This window comes from Misgurnus anguillicaudatus, chromosome 15, assembly GCF_027580225.2.
Source record: "Misgurnus anguillicaudatus chromosome 15, ASM2758022v2, whole genome shotgun sequence".
NCBI classification, from domain to species: Eukaryota; Metazoa; Chordata; class Actinopteri; order Cypriniformes; family Cobitidae; genus Misgurnus; species Misgurnus anguillicaudatus.
The window spans coordinates 954,541-980,087 of NC_073351.2; the positions used below are offsets into that span (position 1 = coordinate 954,541).

General features: G+C 36.7%; 1 protein-coding gene across 1 annotated transcript in view; it reads right to left on the reverse strand.

Annotated features, from left to right (window-relative positions):
- reln (reelin) overlaps positions 1 to 25,547 on the reverse strand; it is a 376,800-nt gene that overhangs the window by 87,204 nt on the left and 264,049 nt on the right. The window contains 2 exon segments of the mRNA XM_055173428.2: positions 24,590 to 24,784; positions 24,917 to 25,075. Of these exon segments, the coding sequence (XP_055029403.2) occupies positions 24,590 to 24,784; positions 24,917 to 25,075 (354 nt within the window).

Here is a 25,547-nt window from a genome sequence, read left to right on the forward strand (position 1 = left end):
ACTGCATGTTCATATAATTTTAGGATAGTAAGTAAATACTTGTTAAAAAATGTTGTTAACTTTCACTTGTGTTAGCAATGCTACGTGTATGGGTTAAATCCAGAGGTGGAAAGTAATGTATTACATTTACTCACGTTACTGTATTTAAGTAGTTTTTTTTTGCTCTTCTAGTAGTTTTTAAAATCTGTAATTTAACTTTTACTTAAGTATGTTTTGTTTAAAGTATTGTACTTCACTACATTTTAAATCATATCCGTTACTAAGTAAAAAATATATAACATAAACCTACCTGTTTGATCACTTAAAACCTACCTCTTCAATCCTTGACACTATTCCAACCAGATTCTTTAAACAGATTTTTAATAACAGTGGACATGACTTTTTAAACATTTTAAACCTTAGTCTAACAGGGGTCGTTCATGATGCCCCAAAAATAGCCTCAGTATCCCCACTACTAAAAAAAAACTAATCTGAACCCTTAAAATGTAAATAATTTTAGACCTATTTCAAATTTACCCTTCCTCTCAAAGATACTGGAAAAGCTGTGTTGTCTCAGTTGCAATTGCATATGGTGTCCAATAGTCTTTTTGAAAAATTTCAATCTGGGTTTAAGTCCATGTACAGCACTGAATCAGCCATGTTAAAAGTTTTAAATTATGTCTTTTTAGAAACAGACAAAGGAAATCCAGTGGCTTTGGTACTCTTTTTTTTTTTTTTTTTAGTTTCATTTTATTTAAGCAGGGACAATGCACAAAATTAACATTAACCTTGTATAAAAACAAAGAGAGATGCCTTGTGCCAGGTTGTAGCACAAGTGCTATTTTCCGCCTGTAGTCCCTTGGCAGGTCAATAACACAATAATATAAGATTCCATATAAATAAAAAACATTTAGATTTAAAATTTACATCACAATCACTCTTAATTTACAATGAATACTTTCATTTTCTCAATGTATCCCCCTTCCAAAAATTAATCCCACCCAAACACAAATTGTACAATAAATCCTTACCTATCCCAATTTCAAGCACACACACACACACACACACACACACACACACACACACACACACACACACACACACACACACACACACACACACACACACACACACACACACACACACACACACACACACATCACAAGTGTGCACTTGGACTTGAGCTCAGCCTTTGACATGGTTGGCCATCAAATCTTGATCTCTAGGCTGGAAAAATGTGTTTGTCTACAGGGTACAGCTCTGAAATGGTTCACATACTTTTTAACAAATAGAAGTTACAGTGTATCTATTAGCCAACATAGCTCAACTCCCTGTAATCTGACCTGTGGTGTACCACAGTGTTCAATTTTAGCTCCTGTCTTATTCTCCATTTGTATGCTACTTTTAGGCTCTATCTTTAGGAAGTATGGTGTTTCTTTTCACCTGTATGCTGACGACACCCAGCTTTACCTTAGCCTGGTACAACCAGACTCTCGTACATTAATTTCATTTGTACAGAGAGTCTGGCCACGCTCCATTGCAAATCGTTACTTCTTTAAGGAGGGTCCTCTGTTGAAGTTTAAAACTATTAGATCTGCCCAGAGTCACTCAGGATCTGTCATTAACTTCTGTTAACTTCTGGCTTTAACTTCTGTATATTCGGCAGTTTTGCAACAATGGATCGAATAGCTTTTCTCACGTCTTTCTCCGCTGCCATTACTGAACTACAACTCAAACTGACGTACAACCTCAACGTCATCGTTCTTAGCCTCCCCCCCCCCCTCTGTTCGCTGATTGGACCTGCAGATTTTTGCAGGAGAAAACAAAACTCTACACAGCAGTCCAAGACGTAGTACTGAAGCTAAATGAAAATTAAGCGGAAGCATGTAGGAGGGCGGAGCTAGGCTAGCTTTACCTACCACTGCAGCATAAAAGCAGTAAACCCTTCTCTGCTTTGTGGTCTAGCTGAACAAAAATCATGGCTAAAACAGAACTTTTTAATGCTTAATGAAAATAAGACGCAAAGTATTTTATTTGGTGTTTAATCATATGATGTCTATGCCCCTCATTTTGGCCACCTCGCATCTTACTTTACCTCTGTTGTTAATAATTTGGGTGTCTACATTGATAAAAACCTCGACTTTGATAAACAAATCAGTTTAGTTGTGAAATCCTGTTTCTTCCATCTAAGGCGCATTTCCAAACTTAAAACTCTGCTGTCAAAAAAACCTTTGAACAGGTTATACATTTGTTTGTACTCGCACGATTAGATTACTGTAATTTACTTTATTATGGTATCAGTCAGTCATCTTTAATGCGCCTTCGTATGGTACAGATTCAGGGTCAGCGCTGTGGTGGGGCATTCGAGGGCCGTTCCCCCCCCAGTGGTCATTGATGCCCCTCCTAGTACAGGCCCCCAAAAATCCCTTTTAGTTAATATTTTAATATTAAATGTACACACTGTAATTAATAAATAAATAAAATAAAATGATGGGAAAAATTATTTTGCATCATTTCGGTTGTTTGTGACATGTTACTAAGCTTCGTCATTATTGGCTATTTTTTGTAATAATCTTTGTGACTGTGTTTTATTGAATGTTGTTTTCTTTTTGTAATGTACAGCACTTTGTTCTAACTTAAAAGTTGTGTAAAAGTGCTATATAAACTAGAAAATGCATTTCCGGAGGAACTGCAAAAGTGTGCTTGCTCTTGTGACCTGTGAAACTTTTTTAAGGTTTGGTGTTCTATCCAATATGGCGGAAGAACGACATCGATCTGTGACTTCATCTTCTCAAGCAACTTACACTGGTGTCTCTGTGTCAAACGGTCTAGTCGCTAGAGCTGACACAAAATCTACCCGGGAATAATAATAACTAGAAAATGCATTTGTGCTTGCTCTGGTGCCGCCGATTTCGTTTGTGCATCCTTACATTGGAATCCCAAGTTCATGTGCAAAGTTTGGTTTCAATACGTGAAAGCATTCCTGAGATATGAACGACTTTCTGTTTAGCTGCATAAATTTTAGATTGTTTTTTTATGTTGTGCATCCTCACATTGGAGACCCAAATTCATGTATCAAGTTTGGTTTCAATACATTAAAGCGTTCCTGAGATATAAACTACTTCCTGTTTGGCGGCGTAACATTTTAGAAAAAAATATTTTGATGTTGTTCATCCTCACATTGGAGACCCAAATTCATGTACACAGTTTGGTTTCAATAGGTTAAAGCGTTCCTGAGATATAAACTACTTCCTGTTTGGCGGCGTAACATTTTAGAAAAAAAAATTCTTTTGATGCTGTTCATCCTCACATTGAAGACCCAATTTCGTGTAGAAAGTTTGGTTTCAATACGTTAAAGTGTTCCTGAGAAATAAACTACTTCCTGTTTGGTGGTGTAAAATTTTAGAAAAAAAATTGTTCTTTTGATGTTCTTCATCTTCACATTGGAGACCCAAATTCATGTACAAAGTTTGGTTTCAATACGTTAAAGCGTTCCTGAGATATAAACTACTTCTTGTTTGGCGGCGTAACATTTTAGAAAAAAATGTGTTCTTTTGATGTTGTGCATCCTCACATTAGAGACCCAATTTTGTGTCGAAAGTTTGGTTTCAATACGTTAAAGCGTTCCTGAGATATAAACTATTTCCTGTTTGGCGGCGTAAAATTGTAGAAAAAAAATTTCTTTTGATGTTGTTCATCCTCACATTGGAGACCCAAATTCGTGTACAAAGTTTGGTTTCAATACGTTAAAGCGTTCCTGAGATATAAACTACTTCCTGTTTGGCGGCGTAAAATTTTAGAAAAAAATTATTTTGATGTTGTGCATACGTGAAAAGCATTCATGAGACACACACACAGAAATTTATACAGACTTGTAACAACTGTTTCTCTAAAATTTACGATAAAAGAAAATATTTCACTCAGTGATTGACAGCATAATGCAATCGATCGTGTTCTCTTTCAACAGTAGCTAAGCTTCAGGGACGTGCACAGGAATTTTGAGGGGCAGTTGCTCCGACCTAAAAAAAAGGGCACCCCCCCAAAAAAAAATCCAAGAGTCCCTGATAGGTTTCTCCGAATGTAATAACTGAAAATGTGTTCGTCTGAAAATTGATGGACATATGCATCTCGGACGGCTTAGGGGTGAGTAAATCATGAGTTTAATATTATAAACATGGCAAACTCAGCCTGGATTCATGAAGATTGTAACAGAGGTGGAAAGATTATTCAAAAACTAGTAAAAGTACCTAAATAAATAATTACTAGTAAAAGATTTTAACATTTCCTTGCGTGAAAGTAAAAAAGTATGCAATGAAAAAATACTCAAGTAGCCTTGTTACTTTCGACACACACACACACACACACACACACACACACACACACACACACACACACACACACACACACACACACACACACACACACACACACACACACACACACACACACACACACACACACACACACACAGTATATACAGTGACCTCCATAAGTATCAGAACAGTTTGCTGTGGAGACCAGAAATTGATAAGATGAATATCAGTATGTCAGAAGTACAGAATGTCACATTTTATTAACATTTGTTTATGTTTCAACACATACATGCTTTAACAACAAAGAACAACAGCCTTTAATGCTGATTTATGTGTGTTGTACCCAAATGCACATAAGTGTATCAAACTGATCCTACACATTTAATGCTTTTCATGTGTGAACAATTAATGCATCAGGACACAGTTCATCACTTCAACACTTCTGAGTCAATGGTCTCAAAATGCCCACATTAGAAGTATTAAAATACAAATGTGTTGTTCAATTGAGTTGGAATACTGTCTATGTTAAAAAGTTTATGTGACAGATTCTGCACTGTATCATGTTCACCTTTTAATGTTTAGACATTTCTTGACCCCACAGCAAACAGAGAAATTTTGCCTGTATTTTCCTAATACGTATGAAGGGCAACATACACAAACAGTACAGAAAAAAGAATACAAATACAGAATAGACAAGCATTTCAAATCAACAAATAAACTCTAGTCTCAATGTTGATGTAGCTTATAGCTGAAATATCAGACATGACTGACAAGAGTTTTGCATTCACTATGTATAAAGTTAGAAATCTCCTAAGATGGTCTGAGGACATCGACAGTTTACACTTACAAGTTACAAACTGATTTTAGACAAAACTCATGTTTTTTATGGTGTGAATCTCATGTTACGTGTGTGTTGTGAGAAGCACTTACATCATACAGTACAGTATACAGTAAAGGTGTGCAGCAGAGTCAGTATTTTTATCTGTATTTGTATCTGTAACAGTCTCAAAATTATTTGTATCTGTATTTGTATTCGGATGGAACCGGAAGTTTGTCATATTACACGAAAATGGCATTTTATATGCATTTTTGCTTTTTATTATAATTAGAGGAACTATATTTTATGGCGTAATAGCACTTTTGGGAGTACTTCCTCTTTTAAATCCACTTAGAAAAGTGATACGTTTTATTTTGTACCACCAAACTTGCTCGTATAACTACTCGTCTTAAATAAGAAAAGCGTTGATGTGTTTGGTCGCTTCTAACTTTAAATGGTGCCGTTGAATGAGTGGGGCTGGGCTGGGTGCTGTCGGGGCGTCGCGGCGTGCTCCGGCGCTTGCGTGCGCGCGCGCGGATGGTGGAGGGATGTGTCAACGGTTCTTGGTTGGGGTAGTGACATATTTTGGTGTTGAAAATGAGTGGACTATTCCTTTAACAATCAAGTAACGTAAATGTGATTAAAAAAATAACACTTATTGAACATAATGACACTTAAAGTGTTGAAACCTGAGTTAGGTTGTTATTTGAAATGTTTACATGATGCTTATTGATAAATCTGTTGAATTGAAGATTAATTACTGTTCTGCCTTGTGTTTTTACAAGGCTGGGTTTTTTGTGAGAATTGCGAACATCTGTGAAGTTCTCCTGCTCCATCTTGGACACGCAAGATAATTAAGTATATACTGAAGGTGTATACAAAAAGGCGAGCCAACCAGAACTGTGCTTTGAACTTATCAGAACTGGTAGGAGGATATTTTTCCTTTTTGTTTCGGACAACTACTAGGACGTGAATTCACTGAAACTTCATTTTCCATATTTTCTTGGATTTTCTTCAAAGGACACTGACTTTGAACTGAACTATTTGAACTATTTAAAGGAACAAACGGTCATTTGAACCGAATCAATTGATTCATGAATTCAACCCAACTGAGTCATTTAAGTGAATCATGAATTTGGATTACAAACAAAATGAAACAGTGTTACACTTTTACAAGTATTTTATTTATTTATTTATTTATTTCCACTGTAGTATATGAGAACTGATTTTCAGCTTGAGTTGAACGGTTCAATCTGCTAAACCCAGGTACCTGGTAAATTCAAAGAGAGTGTTAATTACATGTATTGGGATTTATTGCATATTGTTAGATTTATATACCTAAAGCAAGATACAGAAAAGAGAAACACTTCCTTAAATTAATATTTTTAATATAAATCTACAAATAATCAGAAACCAAGACTCTGTGTTGATCTTTTACTTACCTGTCATACTGCTCTCCTCTCTCCAGTAGCCGTGCCTTTCTCTTCTGATACACAGGCCCACATTGAACATTATACGTGCGTATACACTAAACCCCGTTACACGCTACACTGTCATCTCTTTGAATCTCCTATGGTTAACGCAGGCTCGTGGTCATTTTCGGCAGGTCGTGTGGTTGCGAATTGCTCACAGTACTGAAATGTGCACTCAGAAAAAAAAGAATTTGCTCAGTGCTGAAAAAAATTAGAGGGAACATTGGTCATGTGGTTCTTCAAATTACAAGCCTGAATAGAAACATATTGTGTAAGCATGGAGGGGAAGGTAACATATTGTTTTAAGCATGGAGGGGAGGGAACCAAAACCTATATATTTACTAAGCCATGGCTCAGAGGGTCAGACTGATTTTGGAGGATCCTCCCAGGACCACACTCTGGTTCTGGGGGGATTCACCAGGGCGGCCTCTGCTTTTTATTTGTCCGGAAAATGAAAATCTCTCTCTTGAAATCAAAACCTAAGACTGAAGATTGTTTCATTTGAGGAAAAGGAAAACCACAACATTCGAAACCCGGGATAGAAAAGAGCTGGACAGTCGCACCACCTGGGCGAACCTGACGAACAACACAAACAGCGTATGGCCATATACTAAGGTAAGCACTTTTTGCTTATTTATTAGGTTTGTGTTGTTTGCCAAAATTTGCTCCAAGTGGTGAGAAACTTAAGCTCTTCTAAATTGAAGAACCATATATGTAAACTGGGTTTTGATTTCAAGGGTACAATCTAACTAAGGCATGCATGCATGAATCTGTATTGACTGAGTTGAGTTGGCTTTGATGATCATGGTGAATTGAAGCAGATTTTAAGTGAAAGAGAACGAGTAAGAGTTTGTATGCAAGGTTGCATATGTCTACGTCTGTCGGGGAAGTGAATGACGTAGAGGTTTAAGTTAAGAGAACGCGTAGAAGTTTGTATGCAAGGTTGCATATGCTACGTCTGTCGGGGAAGTGAATGATATAGAGGTTTAAGTTAAAAGAATGCGTAAGAGTTTGTATGCAAGGTTGCATATGCTACGTCTGTCGGGGAAGTGAATGACGTAGAGGTTTAAGTAAAAGAAAACACGTAAGAGTTTTTGTATGCAAGGTTGCATATGCTACGTCTGTCGGGGAAGTGAATGACGTAGAGGTTTAAGTAAAAGAAAACGCGTAAGTGTTTGTATGCAAGGATGCATATGCTACGTCTGTCGATGGAAGTGTAATGGAAAGATGAACTTGGCCAGGTATTCTAGATAGAGTTGTTTTATTTGATTTGTGTGAGAATGTATTGTGTCTGTGATAGCATGAGTCTGTGTGAGAACGTCTGAGATGAGGAAAAGTGGGGGCTGAGTGAGCAGTGGGTGTGTCTTTCTCCTGTGGCTCTGCAGAGGGCACAGAGAGGTGCTGGGCTACAATAGAGGAGTGAATGATTGTTTAAAACTATGGAAAAGGGGATAAAGTTTGAGAAGTATGTGAATATGAGTAAGAATATGAGTATGGATAAGAGACAGTTATAAATGCCGGGTATTAAAGATTAGATTTGAAGATATTGTGGTTAAGAGGTATTGTAGCTTACAATATTAATTATCATAGTGAAGTATACAGCTACTTCTAGAAATTAAATAATTAATTTAAATGATTGATTAAAATAAAAATTGTGCTCAATAGGAAAAAGTTGCTTGTGGTGATGGTATTTAACATTATTTGACAAAATATTACAAAATATTCTAAAGGAAATCTTATTTTAAAGACACATTGGGAATCTGAGTAACTACTGGGATAATATATAAATTGGACAAATATAAACAATAAGTTTGTAAAGTGGTTAAAATGAGAAATAATTTTAAAATATAAGGTGTGTTATATTGCAAAGAAAAGATTATGGCAGTCACATTAATGGAAAAATAAGGATTAAACAACTGTTGTGTGGAGAATTAGAAAATAGAATAATTGGATGTTCAAATGAGGAAACATTTGATGTGGCATTGTGTGAGAGGAAATATAACTAAATAAAAATATAAACTAAAAGAAAGAAAAAGAGATAATTAACAGACAAAGAAATGAGAGAGAGAGAGAGAGAGAGAGAGAAAGAAAGGGAGGGGGAACCAAACGGTCACCAGATTTGACCTGTAAAGATTAATTCTCATTGCTCGAGGGAATTGTAGGTTTAAGGAAAATCTAGCAGAAAGACAAAGATGAAGCTTTGAAAGAGAAACAACAAGGTAGAAGAAAAAAGTAGAGACCAAGTTATTAAAGGTGGAAATAAAGAGAAAAATGAAAAAGGACAGAAAAATTATTAAAAGGTGAATGACACAGATAAATTATATAAAGATAAAGCAGACTATTTCAAAATGAGGAGGAGTCTTCATCTGATGATGGAGGGTGGTCACAAAATAAATTTTAGTTTAAATCAAAAGGCAATATTTGGCATGGATTAAGCTGAACCTTGTAGGGCTGATCAGTCACATCCTTTGACATTCAAGAAAGGGAATAAAAAGCTGGCAAGAAACAGACAATGGCAAAAAACTGTGTGTGACATCAAAGTGTTGGAGTTGCAAAGAGAGGAGCAACTCATAAACTGGACTGAGGACACATACTATTTGAATGGGACTATGATTGATCTCAAGCAGTGAAGGGGGCACTGCGCATAATGTTCAGAGACAATTACAAGGATGAAAAACAAAAAAGACTGAGTGGAGTCCAGAAGGAGACTCACAAAGACAATAATGTTCTTGGAGGCAAGAGAAAAACTGGACAACACTTTTTCATCTTCATACAAGCCTTTGAGTAAAAGAGGAGAAGAGTGAAACAGCCGTTCAATGTTTAGTAAAGACCTTGTAACTATAGGGACACAGACAATCTTTAGGGGAAAATCAGCTAGACAAATTTAAAGGCTGATAAAGAATTTATGTTGTTAGGTGTGTTTTCTGAAATCAAATCAGGCTCCTATTAATCTGACAGGAAGAAATACATAATGAAAATAGTTTTTTTTTTTAATTTGGTATTCTACAGAGGTAGTTAGAACTCCAATGACTGTATTAAGCTAAAAAGCAAACATAAATGGCATAGAACAGCTATGGCAGAAAGGAAAATAAAATAGATAAAATAAATAAATTGTAATAACATCATAGGATATTATAAAAGGTAAACAAGAAAAAGCTGTGAGAATAGAGAAAAGAAGTAATAAATTATTGTAACAAACTTAGCATTTCAAGCAAATAAATCTAAATTGTATCTAGTCTATGATTTAAGAGCAATTAATGACATGGAAAGATTGATGTTCCAAAAACCACATACTTTGCTGACAAGTGTTTCTCCATTTGATAATCATTTTTACTGTGAATTCTGATTTGCATAAGAAGTAGATACTTGCATTTACGTATTTACTTATGAGGGAAAACATTATACAGGTTTAGAATGGATGAACTACCAATCCAACATGCTGAAAGGTTAATTTGGTTGATTAATGCTAGAAGGTTGATCAAATGATTGGTTGTCATTGAATATGGGCTCACAGGAAAACAGTTGATGTTGCCAGCACGGGCAATTTATCTTGATAATATTTAGGTAATTTGGGAAAATCTGAGTTTAAAAATACATTTTGCCGGCCACAATTTGGAAATTTGTGTCAATGGTAGTATAGTAACAAAACATTAAGGATAGATAAGGAAGGATAGATATTTCAGAATGGTACAGTAAAAATTACAATCAAAAATATGTAAACCTTATCGAATTATAGACTTAGGAAAATTCAAGAGGAAATGATTTATAACAGGAATTTTGAATGAATCAACTATAAAAAACTCTAGATCTATTATGAAGACATCAAAGAGTCTAGCTTAAGGTGTAAAAGTGAGAAGAGAATTAGAAATACTATAATCAGATCATAGCAACATATACAATGAAAATATTTGAAGATCAAATATATCGATTGGAGAATTATTTTGGATTTGTAGAAAAAGAAAATGTTTGACCTCGTTATCATTAGGAGGGAGAGAAAAGATACTGAAATATGATGGAGACAGGAAATCACTACAATAGAAGGGAATTTAGAATCTTCATAAAAGGATGAACAAAACAATTAATTACATTATATGTAGATTTTGTTGATCAACCAAATTAGATTAAGGCATGGGATTAAGCTAAATAAGGAATTTAAAGATTTGTCAGAATAAAAATACAGAATAAATAATTATGTACAGTACTATAATCAAAAGTAGATTATTAAGTTTACCAATAAGGCATTAATTTATCTTAGGATAACAACTAGATGCAGCCATTAGAAATACATGACAACATATACTGAATCAATTTTAAATTAGAGGTTAGTGGGTAAATAAGGTGTAGGTATCTTTTTAGAAAACCAAACGGAAGTTAAAATATCAATATGATGGAAAAATAAATTTAAAATCAACCAGAATGTTATCAGGACTTACGTTACAAAACAGTATTGAATTACAACTGGTAGATAATATTGTGGTACCAACAATGATAATGAAGAAAAGGAATAAGCTGTATTTGTATTGAAACAAATATTTCGTATTATGAATGATTTACTTTTTGTTTTTATTTTTAGTAATTTTTGTTTTATTTGCTTTTTGGGTTTCTTTGTTTTTATTTTGGTTACTTTTACTTTATTTTATTATATTCTACATAATGGTGACCACCAACAGCAGGTGCAGAACCAATTGCGCACAAATTGTTTAGGACTTAAGTTCTTTTACTTTTACATTCAAGACAAAATGAGAATGGAAAGATGTTTGTTTTAAGGTTTTCTGTTCTATCCAATATGGCGGAAGAAGGACATGGATCTGTGACGTCATCTTCTCAAGCAACTTACACCGGTACTGCGTCTAACAGTCTAGGCGCTAGAGCTGACACAAAAAATCTACCCTGGAATAATAATAAAACTTAAGAAGAACAATAAGTGTGCTTTTGCAAGCACACTTAATAATAATAAAACTTAAGAAGAACAATAAGTGTGCTTTTGCAAGCACACTTAATAATAATAAAACTTAAGAAGAACAAAAAGTGTGCTTTTGCAAGCACACTTAATAAATAAAAAAAGAAATAAATAAAGAAAGAAAGAAAGAAAGAAAGAAAGAAAGAAAGAAAGAAAGAAAAATAAGGCAAGGTGATAAAAGCGCGCAATGTAAACTGATTGATTGATCACAAAATCACAAACCATGGAGGCGGACGAGACAGCCAGTTTATTTGTATAGCACAATTCATACATACTTTACATAGAAATGAGAAAACAACGTATAAGAGAAAAAAGTATGTATCAATTAATAGACAATAAATGTGATTTTAATAAAAACAGTTTAAATGTGTGAAAAAGAATAAAACAGGAATATAAAACAGTTAAAAGATAAGAATAAAAACGCGAGAAATAAAAAAGAACAAAATAGTGCATATAAAATATAGGGCAATCAGTTTGGACGCAGCATAGTGCTCATTCAGTAAATGCATAGCTAAAGTGATGTGTTTTGAGTCTGGACTTTTTTTGAAAGCCTGCTGTGTGCAAGAAGTGTGCAACACTTCTATACAATGTCCTTTGCTTAACCCACTATTCTACAGTGCAACAGTTACTGCGAAAGATACATATATCGTAATTTTATTACGGCTATACTAAATAATCTCAGTCATAGTTACTACTAACTGTTATGTAAGTAAGTGTCCTAGAGTTAAAGGCGCTCTAAGCGAATTGACGCGTTTTAGACCATAAAACATTTTTTGTTACATACAGCAAACATCTCCTCACTATCTGCTTGCTGCCTGTCCGCTAATCAAACTGTAAAAAAAACGCGATCTCTGTAGACAGCTCAGGCTCGACAAACGATAATATCAACATACAGGGAGTGCAGAATTATTAGGCAAGTTGTATTTTTGAGGATTACTTTTGTTATTGTACAACTACAGTGCTCTTGGTCAATTCAAAATGTTAACAAACCCTCAAACCTGAACATTTAAGTAGTAAAAGTTACATTTTGGCTTTATTAAGAGAATATTTCTAGGTACATTATTATTAGGCAACTATTAGTGTGCAGAATTATTAGGCAACTAAATGAAAAACAAAGATTTGAACTGTTAAAGTGAGAATAATAAACAAACTCTACATTTACAAAAAAAATTTATAAAACAATAAAAAATAAAAAAAATATATAGACTCAGTGACCAATATAGCCACCCTTCTTTTCGATAACAGTCACAAGCCTTCCATTCACTAATTCAGTCAGTTTCTTGATCTGGTCTGAACCAACATTTTGTGCAGACGCAACCACAGCCTCCCAGACACTGTTCAGAGAGGTGTACTGTTTACCTTCACTGTAAATGTCCTGCTTAAGAAGGGATCAAAAGGTCTCAATAGGGTTTAAGTCAGGTGAAGAAGGGGGCCATGTCATTAGTTTTTCATCTCTAAGGCCTTTACTGGCCAGCCATGCAGTGGAGTACTTGTGATGTATGTGATGGAGCGTTGTCTTACAAAATAATCAGTCTTCTTGAAAGATGATCTACAATACAGGCAGGCAGGCAGGCACAGACAGGTATTATTAAAGATGAGCTTGTTGGACCTTTTTGGGTTGAAAATGGAAATAAAAAACAACTCTCAGACCTACTGCCAATCTTTAGAAGACACTTTCTTCAAGCAGTGGTACAGGAAAAAATCTGCATCTTTCAATAAGACTTTTTTATGCAAGACAACGCTTCAGCACATGCATCAAAGTACTCAACTGAGTGGCTGGCCAGTAAAGGCCTTAAAAGGTGAAAAACTAATGCCATGGCCCCTTCTTCACCTGACTTAAACCCTATTGAGAACCTTTGAACCCTTCTTAAGCAGGACATTTACAGTGAAGGTAAACCATACACCTCTCTGAACAGCGTCTGGGAGGCTGTGGTTGCATCTGCACAAGATGTTGGTTCAGACCAGATCAGGAAACTGACTGAATCCGTGAATGGAAGGCTTGTGACTGTTATCGAAAAGAAGGGTGGCTATATTGGTCACTGAGTCTATATATTTTTTTTATTTTTTATTGTTTTATAAATTTTTTTTGTAAATGTAGAGTTTGTTTATTATTCTCACTAACAGGTAAAAAACAAGTGAGATGGTAAAATCTTTGTTTTTCATTTAGTTGCCTAATAATTCTGCACACTAATAGTTGCCTAATAATGATGTACATAGAAATATTCTCTTAAGAAAGCCAAAATGTCACTTTTACTACTTAAATGTTCAGGTTTGAGGGTTTGTTAACATTTTGAATTGACCAAGAGCACTGTAGTTGTACAATAACAAAAGTTATTCTCAAAAATACAACTTGCCTAATAATTCTGCACTCCCTGTAGTGGCCAAACCTAGCACAACAAAACATAACAAAGTGTTCCAGCCAATAAACGACAAGAAGGATTTGGGGGTGGGGGTTGGGCGCGTTCATGAAAGCACAGACGGGAGAGGGAGGGGGAGGTGTTAGCTACGCTCCGTTTGTTTGAAAACAGTTCAAACATCAACAGGAAGTGACGTCGCACATTATTCGCTTATGTTTTCATAAGCTAACTCACTCGCGTGGCGTCACCCTTTGAATGCGGTTGTGCGCAGATGAAAGCAAAGACGCGCGCGGACTTGGATACGTGCGTGCACACGTCAATGTGACTGCTTCGTCCCTTTTACAAGCAGAAATTGGTTAACTACATTGCATATAGATCCGTTTTTGCTGTGATTGTCTTTGTAAAGGAATACACTAGTAAACTGCTAAAATTTAAACTTGATATTTACACCGGGGCACAAAAGATTTACACCGGGGCACGTGCCCCAGTAAAAGGGGTCCAGCGATGCCCCTGGATCCAAATGATCTGAGTGATCTGTTGGGATTATATTCAATGAGCATATCTGCAATGTATTGAGGTCCTAGTCCATTGAGTGATTTATATACCATTAATAATACTTTAAAATAAATCCTAAATGTATCTGGGAGCCAGTGTAGAGGCCTGAGGACTACTACTACTATGTCAGTACCGAAAACGTGCTTTAACTAATTCCTAATTCCACAATTGTTTAAATTCGTTATTTTGGTTATTATTATGTCACTGGTGAATAAGACATGGGATGTGAACTGTAGATGTCTGGTCTGTGCGTGTTCATGTGTTTTGGAGGAGGCTTGGCTCTGGATGGCGATTTGAATGGAGGGTGGGATCGTGATTTCAGTGCTAGTGGGGTACCGTTAACATTTTTTTAAATCAGATACCCCCGCCTTTAAAGATACTCATGGTATAAATTGGGTGGGGGTTAAACCCAGGCACATAGGCTGAAGATCTCACTCTGCTCTGTCCCAGTGTGCCCGCTGGTCGTTGGCACTGTCGATTTATTATTCCTCCTGTTTACATTTTATGCAGGGGGTACACAGTGCAAATTTAAATGATCGGGAGGCATACATACTCTGACGTGAGTCACAAGTGAGTTCATTTTAAAATCATCCTGATGCAGTAATAGGCTACACGAGTTTATGATCTGGTGAATTGATGCGATCCCAGGAAGTTTTGCATCGTTTATCACATATTGAGACAGAAAAAACTGCTTTCATCCCTAATAAATATTAACTAATAAACGTGTTTTTTGCAGGTTGATTTAGCCTACATAAAAAACACTATAGTGCACAATAGTAGGCCTAATTACTATAGACCTTTTTACTGTTTATACACAATGATGACGTGGCAGCGTATGCACGCACATTTTGGCAACGGAAGTATGCAAAAATCAGCAGTGAAACAACAAAGACAGAGAAAGTAATTTTAAAGTATGCTTTTAAATCGATCTCGCTGTAGTGTGATGTTACAAGCCAACAGGTCTGCGCTGCGCCCCATTAAGTAAGATGAAGTCAAAATGATCCCAGATGACGAATCAAATCACACACAGAGGTGCAACTCAGAGGACAGCTGCATGATCCCTCAGAAAGTGGGAGTGCAAGAAAGGTGTAAGTAATCAATAGCTGGCTATTATACAGCTGTATAATGCTTAGATTCACAGCCCTGAACTTGAAAACCTGATGCATCGTGCGCGGCACACTAGTGCGCGCGTACACAGAGTTTAAATAAGCCCATGTTCGTCTTTTGGCTTAAACTGACAAATTCACGTAACATTTTTTTATGTCTTAATGAGTATTATGGTAAACAACTGATTATGTCTTAACCGAACATAAACATTTTATTGCATTCTGTCTAAAGCCTGCCTAATAGACAGTATACCTCTTGAAGTCATTAAAGTTAAACAAAAGAAGAAGAGAAAATCAGTAGGGATGCACCGAATCCAGGATTCGGATTCTGATTCGGCCGAATACTGGGCTTTTTGACGGGGTTCGGGTTCGGCCGAATCCTAGATTTTTTTTCCACCGAACCGAACCCTTGGCTTGCGCTACGCTGGTCGACGTCACGCGGTCGTTGATTACACACATCGGGTCCTGACGTGGAGATGAGCTTTTTCTTTCGGTGAGCCAGGGGCTGGACACAACAAAACTTTTAAACACGGCTGAAAATGCCTTGAGGACGCCAAATGCCAGCTGTTTTTCGGCCGAGCGCTTGGTAGCTGTGATGCTTCAGCTGTGAGCCGGTTGGTTGCTGTGGTAATGTCCCGCCCCTCCTCCACTGTAATTGGACGGCCGTGTGAAAACTGACATTGACGAGCGGAGATTCTCACTCAAAGTTAAATATAGTTTTCAGCGCAGAGCTGCTTGCTTATTGAAAAACGAGCGTGTCGCAACGCATCGCTTTCATTATGCATAGGCTTATGGTAATTGTCAAAATAGTTTTTCCAACTTGTCATCCTGGCATAATGTACAGTTAAAATTAAATAAAATGAAAAATACACTGCGGACGTTGTTTACTTCAGTAATGTGCTTTACTGTGTTAATGGAATAAGGATGCGAGTAGGATTCGGTATTCGGTTTCGGATTCGGCCGAATCTTAAACGGTGGATTCGGGATTCGGCCGAACCTAAAAAATCTGGATTCGGTGCATCCCTAAAAATCACTCACTGGGCTTGATTTTAATTTCTGTAACTTTGTAAAAAATGATTAATCCATATTTACTTTTAAATAATTATTTGAAAAAAAAAAAACATTTTTTTCCAAAAATCCTTAGTGTTGAGCTCTTCTATTGAAGTAAGTTTAAGGTTTATTGTGGAATTTAGATTTCCTGAACAACTTTTACTAAAATTACTTCTTCATTAACAAACAGTAAATCAAATGTGAGAAGTTTAAAATTCAGCCTTGCATTATACCTTACAGCAGGTAAGCTCAAAGATGATTAATTGTTACACCTGACCTGGATGATAAACACGTGTGTAAACGTTAAGCAAGAAAGGTAGTAGCCTATCTTTTCTAGTAGGCTAAAAATGTGGGTTGGGACCAGGGGTGTGTGTATAAAAATAAAATATATTAATTAGGGCCGGGACTTTAATGAGTTAATTAAGATTAATTAATTACACAAAAAATAACGCGTTAAACATTTTAACGCATTTTAATCGCACTTATTAATAGAGTCATTCATAAATGCTGCAGACCCTGTTTTAGTTCGAGAACTCCGGGGTTGTGATGCAGTGTAAATAAAAGTAGACGGAACCTAAACGAACAGCTGATTTTAACGTGACAACGCATCAATTTCAAAGTAAAAAATGATTTATTCTGGTAAATGGAGGTTTGCAACGGAGGTTTTGCCCAATAAACATCTACCAACAAACTACAGATTATTTTAACATGTATCCTAATGTCTGTTATATGTTAATGTTTGAGTATTGTTGGGTTTAAATATTGTTGTAATGTTGTTTTGTTTCAATTTAATTAGTTTATTACGAGTTTAATTTAAGTTTTGTTTTCTACTTTAAAACGAATTTCGTTTCAAATAATTTGTCTCGTAATTATAAACAATGTTTTGTTGTTAGGTTTTGTGAATATAAATTAAAAAGAACATTAAAAGCAACACCGTGCATCTCATTGATGCATATGCTACCGAATGCCAAAACATGCAGTGAGTAGCCTATATCACTTACTTTTCAAAAAATCAGCCTGGCAGTGCCAGAAGCGCATTTAGAGCATAATGTAGCAGCACGTTTGATTTGCGGTGTGCTTAAGACTTTTAAAAATCAACTTCATATTAATTTTAATAGGCTACTTTGACGGAGGACACGCACAGAGAACAGCGACGGCAGGTAAAGGAAAAAAGTTAAACGAATAGAGTCAGTTTGTAAGAACATTTTTAAATTGACTATAAGATCATCAATATGAACTCTGAACAATCAACTATTATAAACATAACAGCAAGAAAAGCTGAAGAGGAACTCGCAACATTAAAGCAATAAGCATTTATGTAGGGCTAAAGCCATATATCACCTCTTTTTTTTTTTATTTAGTTAAGTTTCAATGGTAACACTAAAGGCGCGTACATTATGCAGCACTTTTCACATCTGAATCCCACTTAAGAAACCTATAAACGATGTGCAACTTAAAAAATATATTATGCACATTTTTATATATTTTAATTTTAATATAGGCTATATAGTATATTATGTTTTGTTGTTTTTATTGCGCGAGGTGGGGCATCCGCGCACATAGGTACCGGAACACAGACAGTCAAAACCTGAGAAGTCCCGAACCCTGCAATTATTAAACAAATGACTACTTTAAGAAATGCGGGCCAGGAAGCGGGTCGGGTATAATATATATATTTTTTTCTTTGCGGTCCGAGTTGCGGGCGGGTTGTTTATACATTGACCCGCGCATCACTGGTAAGCGTCGATAAGAGCATGGTTGTGTGTAAGATATGCAACAAGGAATTCACATCACCGCAGCACATCGAGCCTCAAGTATCATCTCAATGCAAAACATACAGCAGCTAGCGTGGACATTAGCCAGACTCCGGGTACAACGACTTGGTTGAACAAAAATAAACAATATTTTGTTAAGCTTATGTATTCAGTCATTATTCATAAAAATCCATGTAAAAATACTTCTTAATGTTCTCAGGTCAAATATTTATATGAGAATAAAATGCGATTAATTTAGATTAATTAATTACAAAGCCTCTAATTAATTAGATTAATTTTTTTAATCGAGTCCCGGCCCTAATATTAATATATCAGGTATATGAGGTCTGACTGGTGGGGATGGGGGGTAGGTGCGAGGCTAGGCTTCAGCATTAGTGTAGTGGCTATTCTGCAGAGTATTGTGTGTATAATTGGCTACTGTATCGTGAATGCAAATGCACGTGGTTCAGTCCCCAAAGCATAATTCCCATTTAGGTTCAGCAGTTGGCGAAAAGTTTACCTTATAGCCATGCGAAAGGAATCCACAGCATCACAATTGTACAAGTCCTGGGTTGCACAGGTGTTGATGGTTAGTATTCAGCACACACCCAGAGACAGTAGCAGTAATCCAACGCGATTCCAAATCACAAAGAAACACAACAATAGAAAAAGTGTATGTGAAACAAACACGCCCTTAAGCAAAGTACCTCTATTTTCCCAGGACCATTCACCACACTTTGCCAGCAGCCATATCACCCTGTAGCCCAAGACAGCTTGCCCACTGAAGCTAAGCAGGGCTGAGCCTGGTCAATACTTGGATGGGAGACCACCTGGGAAAACCAGGTTGCTGCTGGTAGTGGTGTTAGTGAGACCAGCAGGGGGTGCTCACCCTGTGGTCTGTGTGGGTCCTAACACCCCAGTATAGTGATGGGGACACTATACTGTCAAAAAAGCACCGTCCTTCGGATAAGACTTAAAACAGAGGTCCTGAGCCTCTGTGGTCATTAAAAATCCCAGGATGTCCTTCGAAAACTTGCCCATTGGCCTACTAATCATCCCTCATACTAATTGGCTATATCACTCTATCTCCTCTCCACTAATAAGCTGGTGTGTGGTGGAAGTTCTGGCGCAATATGGCTGCCGTCGCATCATCCAGGTGGATGCTGCACATTGGTGGTGGTTGAGGAGATTCCCCCGTTCATATGTAAAGCGCTTTAAGTACTGAGAAAGTGCTATATAAATGTAAGTAATTATTATTAATTATTATTCACACTGATTCACCACACTGTTCTGATGTAGAAATTTCGTACAGAAAGCACACACCTAGAGTACCGGCACTACTAGGCCATCCAAGCTCGCGCAACTCCGGGCTCCTCTACGCAGCAGAGGCCAAGGCTGCTGCGTCTTCCCCGGGCTCTTTTAAGTAGCAGAGGACAAGGCCGCAGCCTCCTCCCCGGGCTTTTTGCCAGAGCTCTTGGTTGTATTGTGGCTCATAAAGGTAGCCATGAACAGCGGATTAGAGCATCACGCTTGTGAAATCACCCTCTTCCATATCATATTGATTACCTTCCTTTATTATTGTTATGAAGTCTGGCTCGCGCCACATCATCTGTTAGCTTAGCTTAGCTTAGCATAAATATGGCAGCTGATCGTTTCTATTCGGGTATGTACGTGTATTTTCGTAAGTCCCACCCACTGATTTGTAATAGGTCTGTAGCATGAATGGGTCCCACCTATAGCTCCCCCCCTTGAAAAAATGAGGAATGAGTGTTTGTAGTCTTACACCATCGACAAAGATATAGCACTTCCTGCTTTCAATGACGCAAAATGACAATTTTTACATCATTGAAAGAAGGAAGTGCAACACTGAAATCTGTATTTCGCCTGTCTCATGGGAAACTGAGGGAATGATGCACGACCCTTCAAAAACATGACTGGGTTTCTAATGATACAAAGCTTAATGCAAATCAGTGAAGTGTCCCTTTAAATACATTTTAATATGAGTATTGCATATATGTTTTAAACCCATATATTCATATATCAAGAGTATCTATATATGTGATATTAACATAATATGTATATACAGTTTAATATGGGTATTTCATATATGCTTTAAACCTATACATTCATATATCCAGATGATCTACATATGTGATACTAATATATTTATAAACATTTTAATATTGGTATTTCATATATCTTTTAAACCTATATATTCATATATCCAAAGCAGAGGTGGGGTTAGGGTTTTCAGGACTTGAAACTTGCTTGATTAAAGTATGAAAATAACTTGAGAACAAGTTACTTGAGACTTGACTTGAAGGAGAAGACTCAACAATGACTTATAATAAACAAACAGCAATAAAATTAATTAACTCTTTCACCGCCAGCATTTTTTTAAAAAGTTGCCAGCCAGCGCCAGCGTTTTTCATGATTTTCACCAAAGTTTAATGCCTTCCAGAAAATTTTTTTCTTTAAATATATAAACATACAATATACCAAATGAAAGAACAGACCCTCTGCTTTAAAAAAAAAAAAAAAAAACGTTTCATCCCACCTTCAGTAGTTCTTTTGTAATCAGCTTTTGAATATGGGTAGGTTTCTGCAAAAACACCACATTTTGAGCAAAAAGCAGAGATAATTCCATTTTTGTGACGGACTTTTCATTGCAGCCGCTTGCCATAGGGCAATACTTCCGGGTTTAAAAAGTTGCGGAAGGGCGCCACCTGGTGGATAATAGCGGTATTGCGGAAAGACGGAAAATCTCATCATTGGCGGGGAAGCGTTTTCTCTTAATTGACGAGATATCTCGTCAATGGCGGGGAAAGAGTTAAAATAAAAAAAATATTATTTTGACATCAGCACCACTAATCGGCTGTGCCTTTAACGCTGCACAAGTCGAACTCCACAAATAGTCTCGTTTGGCTATAAAGACATTGAACTGGACCGTGCCAATAAAAAAAGATTTGCAAAGATGCAAAATATGCAACGCAAGAATATCCGATAGAATGACCACAACGTTCAGTCTCAGTTTCACTCTATATACGTATGCATATATAACAGTGGTGTAGCCTGAATTTTTATGTTGACGGGAATCTTAAAATGAGCGGGCCGCTCTAAATTACATGGAGGCTATAATGTCTGTATTAAATGTGCACATTTTCAAGTGTTTGTGTGGACAGCGTGTGGAGAATTAAAAGCATTGCGCTTGCAGTTGATCTGTGGTCACAACCCACGGTTCGGCTCGCATGTAATTCGAATCCCCTATTGACACGCAAATTTAAATAGGAAAAATGTATCATTTGGACGTGTTTCAAAGGCTTGCAGATGTGACGTTCAAGTAATTTTAAAGTATTTAACTGCAAAAAGGTGCTAAAGTGAGCAGCTTTCTTTTACTAAGCACAAACGCACGTGAGGTTGAATGTGTCTGGTCCAGCTCCAGTTAGACATGATCATTCCTACACCATTCAAAGATCAAAACACTTGATGTGTAAACTATAGAGAGAGTTGCTCTACTGTCTCTCACACTGTAGGGCCGGTCCATTCAAATCTTACCCTGGAGGGCCGAGCACTACAGAGTTTAGCTCCAACCCTAATCAAACTTAACCACCTGTAATTGTCTAGTGATCATAAAGGCCTTGATTTGCTTGCTCAGGTGTGTTTGATTAGGATTGGAGCCAAACTATGCAGCGCCCTAGCCCTCCAGGGTAAGACCTAAATAGCCCTGCTGTAGTACATTAAAATACATTTGGTGAAAAGAGCACTGAAAAACAACAAAGTTTTTATGTGGAGCAAGTTTATGCTGCGCTGTTTGGAATTCATCCTCCATTTGTGTGTGCACGCACGTTTAACCCTGCTGAAAAAAACGGCATCAATCCAGCATGGGAATTATGCTGGTCTATGCTTGTTTGATGCTGGTGGTCATCAGCATACCAGCACCAAAATACATTTGACCATATGCTGGTCTTGCTGGTATGACCAGCATGGGATGCTGGTGCCAATGCTGGTTTGGTGCTGGTTAAGCTGGTGCTAATGCTGGTTTGCTGCTAGTTTAGCTGGTGCTAATGCTGGTGCTGATGCTGGTTTAACTGGTGTTCACTAGCAAACCAGCACCAAAACACAACATATGCTGGTCTTGCTGATATGCTGTTTTTTTTCAGCAGGGAAGTCCCCCCAATAGTGCACACATGAGAGAGACTCAAAAAACAAGCCAACATAAAATCTTTCTGTTCTTGACAGGGCAAATACAAACAAAATTATCTCCACACAGTGTCTAATAAAACATTTGTTTATGTATAGAATAGAGGCAGAAACCAGTCTGTGCTTTTCTTAAAGAGACAGTAACCTCAATTAATTTACTCATGTCTGTGTCACACAACCCAAGACAAAGAGAAAATCTATTCTGTAGCTCTAAAAAATAATAATCATATTTAATTAATACAATAAAGACAGTGTTATTATTTATTTGATTTAATTTCTGTACCTAATGTTAATTTTAGACCTCGAAAAAAATGTACCCCTATTTATTTTAGTACTGTGACTTGACTTGAAACTTATCAGGACTCGACATGACTTGCTTAGGGTGAACCCTTGACTTGCTTGATTTATCTGAACTGTTACTTGAGACTTGACTCGAGACTTGATGGTTAATACTTAATACTTAATCCAACTAATCTATATATGTGATAATATATGTATTTATATTAGGGCTGTCAAAATAAACGCGTTAATAATGCGTTAACGCAAATTCATTTTAACGGCACTAATTTTATTAACGCGCGATTAACGCAACACGCAATTTCTGTTTGACCCACAGCTGGATGAATTGAGACGCAGCATGTGACCCGTACTTTCTAGATGACTTTGAGCTTTGCATAAAAATAAGAACATTAAGCTCTCGTCTAGCGAATCCAATGCTCTAAATGGTCATTAAACATCTAAAATGCACGTTTTCTGCACGTGCAGTTTTCTTTATCTATTAGGTGTACCGTCCCAAATCCATGTAAAGCAAAGATGCGTCTTCTTTCACTTTTTAGTTTCGTTTTTAAAGCATTCAGAAATGATAGAAAAGACTGCAGGACTTTCTTGATGTTAAAATAATTATTAAGAGAGATAAAGTTCGGGACCTGATTGATGTTAAAAGAGTTATTAAGAGTGACAAGACTCAAAAGCGATGTCTGACGCAGACGTCTGAAGCGCATGCACACAAACGCGCGAGTGCGTGACCCTGATATATATAGACATCTAACACAAAATTACAGGTGTAAAAATATCTGTTTTGACAAGAATTCACGCAGGTATGACCTATAATCTGTTATATCTGAAGTGAATGTTTGGTTAACTGTTAAGGAAAAGTATCTGTTGTGTCATTATATTAAACCCTTGCATTATCCTACAGTCTTAAAGTGGTCTGTCTCAATGTCAAAATTAATCAATAAAGGAAAAACATATATGTACCACCATATATTGATATTGTTTTTGCTCTGCGTTAACAGGTATAGTTCTGTCATGCTTTGTCAAATTGTTCCAATTGTTTTGAAGTTTTTTAATAGAGAATGTTAAAATATAAATGACAAATTTTTGAACATTTCCTCATCCCAACTCAATTTGCCAGCACATGTCACAAATGATGCAGCAGCAAACAGAAATGGAGAAAGAACAAGGTCTTCTAAAGGCAAAAACATTTATAAAACTATGGCTGATGGTTCTGTTGAAAATGTAAACAGGCTGTTGTAGACATACATTTGCATATATATTATCCAAATCCATGCTGATTAGAGCATTAAAAACTTGAAAAGTGTTACATTTTGGTAAATTTAGAACAGACAAAAATATGCAATTAATTTGCGATTAATCGCGAGTTAACTCATGAAATCATGCGATTAATCGCGATTAAATATTTTAATCTATTGACAGCCCTAATTTATATACATTTTAATATGAGTATTTCATATATGTTTTAAACCTATATATCCAGAGGATCTATATATGTGATATTAATATATTCTATATATATATATGTAGCATATATGCCAAGATCGGTTTTGATATAGGAACATATATGTCATATATTACATTTCCGTATCTGGAAAGCCTCACATTCTATTGTATTAAAACATTTAATAACACCCACACTCGGAGCGCATGTCTAAATTATGAGCATATGCCAGCAGAGAAGCAGAGACTTGAATGAAATAAAGCCTGGAAGAGTGGCGGTGCTACTTACTGTTCATTAGCTCAGAGTTGAACTTTAATGCAGAGTCTCCACTCTGACAATCTGCTGTGATTTCCGCACCAACGACTCGATACCAGTTTTGTCTTAATGGAGACGTGCCATCAAATGTGTCAAGAAATCCATTTCTAGCACTGTCGTTCATTCCGATGAGAATACTATCCAGACCCCACTGGGCAGAGTGTTTACCTGAAAGAAAATGAGACATGAACAACACTTTTCTTGATGAATGCTATGTGGTCTGCATCTAAATATATGTATAGAAAGTCACCGGGTTATTAATTTAAACTTTATAATCTCCTCATTCTGTAATGTCCTCACCCTGCTGCGGTTGCCACCAGCGAAACACAGTGTGTGGCGTCTTTGCTGAAGGGGGCAGCTCAATGGTCACTACCTGAGGTTCCAGGAAAGAGGCAAAATCCAGCTCTCGTAAGAGCTGCCACTGCACACCATTGTTTGTGGAAAACTGGACGATCACACCTTTCATAAACATAAAGCATCATTCACATTTCACAAATGTACAGTAGATGATCAATTCTCAATCATGTAACAGATGTAATCACAGTTATAGTAATTTTTTGCAGCACTCAAAACACTTTACATATGAAACCTTCTCAACCTTAATCCGAAGGATGTTGCTTTTTTGACAGTATAGTGTCCCTATCACTATACTGGGGTGTTAGGACTAGGGTTGGGCATCGTTTCAAATGTATCGATTTTAAATAATTTTCCCTCATAACGAAACACCTACCTAAATGATGGCGACCCAACACCAGAAAAATGCATGCAGCCCTTTCACTATAAATGTTGTGATTTGCGATATGTCACACTCCTGATTTTATTCCTTCGTGTGCCGTTCTTTCAAAGCAAGGGAGAAAGGAATATCACGTGTAGCGTGTGCCGGCGCTGCAGCCACACTACTGTCGTTGGCGGCTAATGATGAGCACTCGGC